Source organism: Aplysia californica, unplaced genomic scaffold (genome assembly GCF_000002075.1).
Source record: "Aplysia californica isolate F4 #8 unplaced genomic scaffold, AplCal3.0 scaffold00133, whole genome shotgun sequence".
In the NCBI taxonomy this organism is placed as follows: domain Eukaryota; kingdom Metazoa; phylum Mollusca; class Gastropoda; order Aplysiida; family Aplysiidae; genus Aplysia; species Aplysia californica.
In genome coordinates this window covers 991930-996679 of record NW_004797403.1, presented here as the reverse complement: position 1 = coordinate 996679, position 4750 = coordinate 991930, and the positions used below count along the sequence as shown (strand labels likewise).

Genomic DNA, 4750 nt, shown 5'->3' with positions numbered 1-4750 from the left:
ATAAAGCAACCTAAGTCTGAAAATCTTTAAATCGTTCTCCTGAAAAAGTAAGAAAACAGGGATACACCCTTTGGTGTGATAGACGACGATTTATTGTTTTATTATTTTATGGGTGACTTTTCCTGAACTGAGCTCTATAGTCTTTATGAGCTGTTTGTTAGACCAGTGGATTTTCCTGGCCTAGTCGATATATTGACCAAATTCTGCTTTCAGGTCCATGTTTCTGATCTGCAAGGCAACCCATTGCCAAGTGCGGAAGTTGAACTTTCAATTAGGATACCCCAGCATAAAGATGTGGTCCTGACGCAAATTTTACAGCCGGGCCAGACAGACATCACATTTTCCTTTGTTCCTGAGATCTATTCTGACCTATTTTACAATTACTACGATGTGACTGTGAAGGTAAGAAAACCAAATTTATTTATTTTTTATTTTTTTGTTTTTTTGCTACTGTCTGTTTGTCTTTCTGTTTCTGTACTGTGAATAGTCGTTCACATGTTGATGTGCTCCTCTTTACACAAATTAAGGAATTGATGCAGAAGTAGCCTACTTGTAGGTTGGAGCTTTGGAAGTCAACTTTGTTTTGGAGAGAGGATTATAGGTTTTGACCATGGTAGGGAAAGGTGGAAAGTTTTTATTTGTGGCCTATATCCTTACCCAGGGTGAAAATGGCAATGATGATGATGGTGTCAGACCATGGGAGCATGTGTGTTTTCTTCCACTAATTGAAAGGTTTCACTTGGGGAGGGGTGGGGGTATGTTGTTAATTTATCTATCAGATTACAAATAAGTGGTGCTCTATTGTGGTTTGCTCCTTTCCAGTCAAACATCTATTGTCTTCATCTCTTCTTACTTTCTTTGTATGCTGCTATCTAGTAGGCCTAATACCTCTAATCTTTGGCACTTAGATGACGTAGGCCTATTTGTGTTGTGAGTGGCGTAAAACCCTCATTCTAAACCTAAACAAGTTGTTTTTACGTTTCCTGTTTAGGTTTTTGCGTGTCAACTGATAGGTCACCCATGAGTTGTATTCTGAGGACATGGTGTGTTACTTTTACCAGCTGAAGAAAAGATTGCAAGTTATTAGTTTTAGGACATGTTTTTTATGCAAGTGAGCTGATTGAAATGATTAAATTCAATTAACTGTTGTGAGACTGATATTGTGATTCCCTTTCTTTTGTATAGCTTTTATTGCTTCTCCCACAGGCAAGTTTGACTTCTAACCCAAGTGTATATGCTAAGAAGACAATCCGTGCTGCTGACTCCGAGGAAGGGATTGCTCTTGAGCCCAGAAGCCAAGTAAGGATTTTATCAACACTTTGAATGTGCATGTGTTTTCTTTTATGTATGTTAGTTCACATATACAAGTATTGTCTAATTGTAGGCGTTAATCTGTAAGTTAGAGAGGAGAGGGGGGGGGGGATATGTATTTGGAAGCAGTATAAAAAGACCAGTTTTGTTTTGAGTGAAAAATTGAAAAGGGTTCCGAGCAAGGCTCCTGCGACCTCCTTGAATTCTAGCAGTCCTTGAAAAACCCTTAACGGAGAAATCTCCTTGAAAACTCCTTGAATTTTAGGAACCTCCTTGAAAACTCCTTGAATTTTGCCGGATCGAACATGAAAAAAAGTTTTTTTGTCGGATTGCTCTTGGCGCACCGTCAAAGACGGCAAGAATTTTTTGACCAAGTCTTTTTGCATTAAAACAATTTTCTCCTTGAAACTTCCTTGAAATCTCCTTGAATTTGGTAGGGAGTTCATGGCAGGAACTGTGTCCGAGCTGCTGTCAGATTAAGGCTCTTTATAAATTTCTTTATTATTGTTAGTATATTATTATATTATTATTGGTGCCAGTTTAGTTGAAGTCCTTCCTAAATATTTATGATTTAGTGGATCGATTTTGAATGACAACCGGATCATTCTAACTACTGGTTGGAGGTCTTTCAGTTTATGACAAGTTTGGGACTTGTGACAAGAATCAGTTATATGTTGGGATGGGTGGGGATTTGGGGGGGGGGAGAGGAGGGGGGTGGGGAGAAGCTGAGCCCCCAATTTCTTAAAAATAGTCCAGTCTGGTTACATGCTGTAGCGACTTGCTTGTCAATTATAATCTTTACCACTGCCAAATTCTTTGATCTAAACAACACTGCAAAATGAAGCCATCCACCTATCCGCACACTGCAGTTGTTTGAAGCCACCACCTTTGGTTTAAAGGCTTTCAGCACTTTTGTTACCGTGGCAAGTCAGGCGTGACTTACACTATGTTAGACTGTAGTAAGGGGTGGTTGATTGGACGGAACTTAACAGTTAGACCACCATAGTATATTACACTTTCAACTAAACTTGTGCTTTATTATTATAATTATATATTGTGATGATAATTATTGTTATGTTTCTCATTATTGCTGTCTTTATGATGGTGTTGATATTATTGTTGATTTGCAGGTGTTAATGTGTTTACCTTAATGTGGATGTGTGTTAAAACAAAACTTGAAAAATTATATTTTGGAGAGATGGGGGAGTTTTGTTTTGGTGCTATCTCATATATCTCCAGTCCTCTTGCTCAGTCTACCTATGTATTACATTGCTTGTCCTCTCTCTGTCTCTGTCTCTGTCTGTCTCTGTCTGTCTCTGTCTCTCTGTCTCTGTCTCTCTCTCTCTCTCTCTCTCTCTCTCTCTCTCTCTCTCTCTCTCTCTCCTAGTACTGTAGTCTCTTCCTAAGATCCTGGTGCAGGAAAATGCGGGATCTTAGGCGAAGGCGATTTTAGCCGACGGATCAAGGGTAGAATCTACGGTGACCCATGTTAAAACCCACAACCGGTAACATGGTTTCCTCTCAATCTAAAATGAACTGACATGACCCCTAGGTAGGTTTTTGACATATGGTGAGCAAAGAATGGTCGACCTTGATGACCAATCACGGGGGCATGAGGCATGCCATTTTCACTTTTTATCTGGTCTCATGGGTCTCAAAATCTATGCGTATCCGGTTGCCCCTCCCTTTTACCTGTCCATAACTTATAGCTTATCATCTCTTACCGAGTTCCCCCCGACTTTGTCATTATGCACCATTATATTGTGACCACTCCCACCAATTAAAATTCTGTCTGTCTCACAAAATTTGGGAGTAGAGACAACTGCTGCAATGGTCAGGGAAGAGTTCACAGTTCGATGTGATCCTGCCTTGAGCGAACTTGTAGCGTACCCAACCCAGCTAGCGAGTGATGTAAGTTTAGGTGGAGAGTTCAGATGCGAGTGCGATGTTTGGAGAAAACGAGCGGGTTGGTCAATTCACACCTCGGTGTGATCCTGTCTGGCACAAACAAGCACCGTTTCATCAAGTTTTACAACGTTTATGTAATGTGATTACATTCACGAGAGTGGCTGATCTTTGATGCGACGGGCAGTTCAATGATCTCTACTTTTCGCTCTTTGTTGATTGCTCTGCGTGCTTGGGTTTTTGTTCCATAAATTATGATCTGAAATGCGGGATCTTAGTTGAATGTAAACCCTCAGAGTGAATCAGAACGGATACCTAGGGGTGACTTTTGTATAGTAAAAATTCTGTTTTCTTAAAGCAGCGGGATCTTAAGTGAACCGGGATCGTAAGCGGGTGGATCTTAGGCGGAGACCACTGCATTCGTTTTTATCTTCCTCAGTCACCGCTTGTAGGCGACACAGCTGAGTTCAAAATTTTTGAAAATAAGGGCGATTCTGGGAGGATCACAAAAGGCTTTCTGGTGAGTTCATTTTTGTGATTTGTTTATTGAATTCTTCTACCAATTATGTTTTTTTTTTTCTTTGATTCTATCAGCCTTATAATGGAAAAGAATAATTTCCTTTTCCTTTTTTTTTGTTAAAAACTAACGTTTGCATTCTTTTGTCTCTCTTTTTGTTCAAGTTTGTTTTCTCAACAACATATTTGAGGCATCGTGGTGAAGTCTGGCGCTCGTCAAAATAATGAAATAGAAAAATCAGGCACTTTGTCCTGAGTTCGGCGATATTTTTGTCAAATTTTTTATTTTTAGCTCAACACTTTTTATGTCCATGTAAAAATGAATTTCCATGTGAATTTTACTAAAAAATGTTGATTAATTGCACTAAATATGTAAACTTCAGATTTCAAGGACTCTCAAGCTATAAAAGTACCAAACTTTGGCTGCCATTTTCTTTCTAATTTTACTTCTGAAACCAGGCTTCCCCCACCTCCTTCGATTGCAAATATTTCGACTTCTTTCAAGATAGGCAAATATTTCGACTTCTTTCAAGATAGATGGATTTTTTAAACATTGAAAGCAAGGAAACTGAATAAGCTTTCTGATGATACCAATAACTTCACATACCCAAAACATGACGAGCACCTGATTCCTCTGTGTTGTAACACTTACGGAATTGTAATTTCTTGATCGTATGGTTGAACCTGTTTAATACGACCACCCATAGTCGAGGTGAAAAATGTTTTTTTTTTGGTCCAATATGGAAAAAAAGCGAGGTGGAAGTGGGATGTAATGATTTGTACTGGTGATTTATGTTTTATCTAGGTCACTGACATCAGGCACTTAATATATTTTAAGAGGTCCCGGGAGGTCTACATCCTGCACTGGACGGACAATGCCTAAAAAGAAAGAAAGAGAGAAAGAAAGAAAGAATGAATAATTAAAGAAAAAAAAAAAAAAGAATGAAAAGTGGTTAGGCATGCGTTTTCTTCGTTTTTGTAAAGGTGAGAGGTGACCTTTTTATTGGTCCCCCCCCCC

The 4750-nt window shown here is 39.1% G+C and overlaps 1 protein-coding gene across 1 annotated transcript in view; it reads left to right on the top strand.

Annotated features, from left to right (window-relative positions):
- LOC101850949 (alpha-2-macroglobulin) overlaps positions 1-4750 on the top strand; it is a gene marked incomplete in the record, with an annotated part of 114121 nt that overhangs the window by 42737 nt on the left and 66634 nt on the right. Inside the window, 3 exon segments of the mRNA XM_005096613.3 lie at positions 214-402; positions 1207-1299; positions 3656-3736. Coding sequence (XP_005096670.2) covers positions 214-402; positions 1207-1299; positions 3656-3736 — 363 coding nt within the window.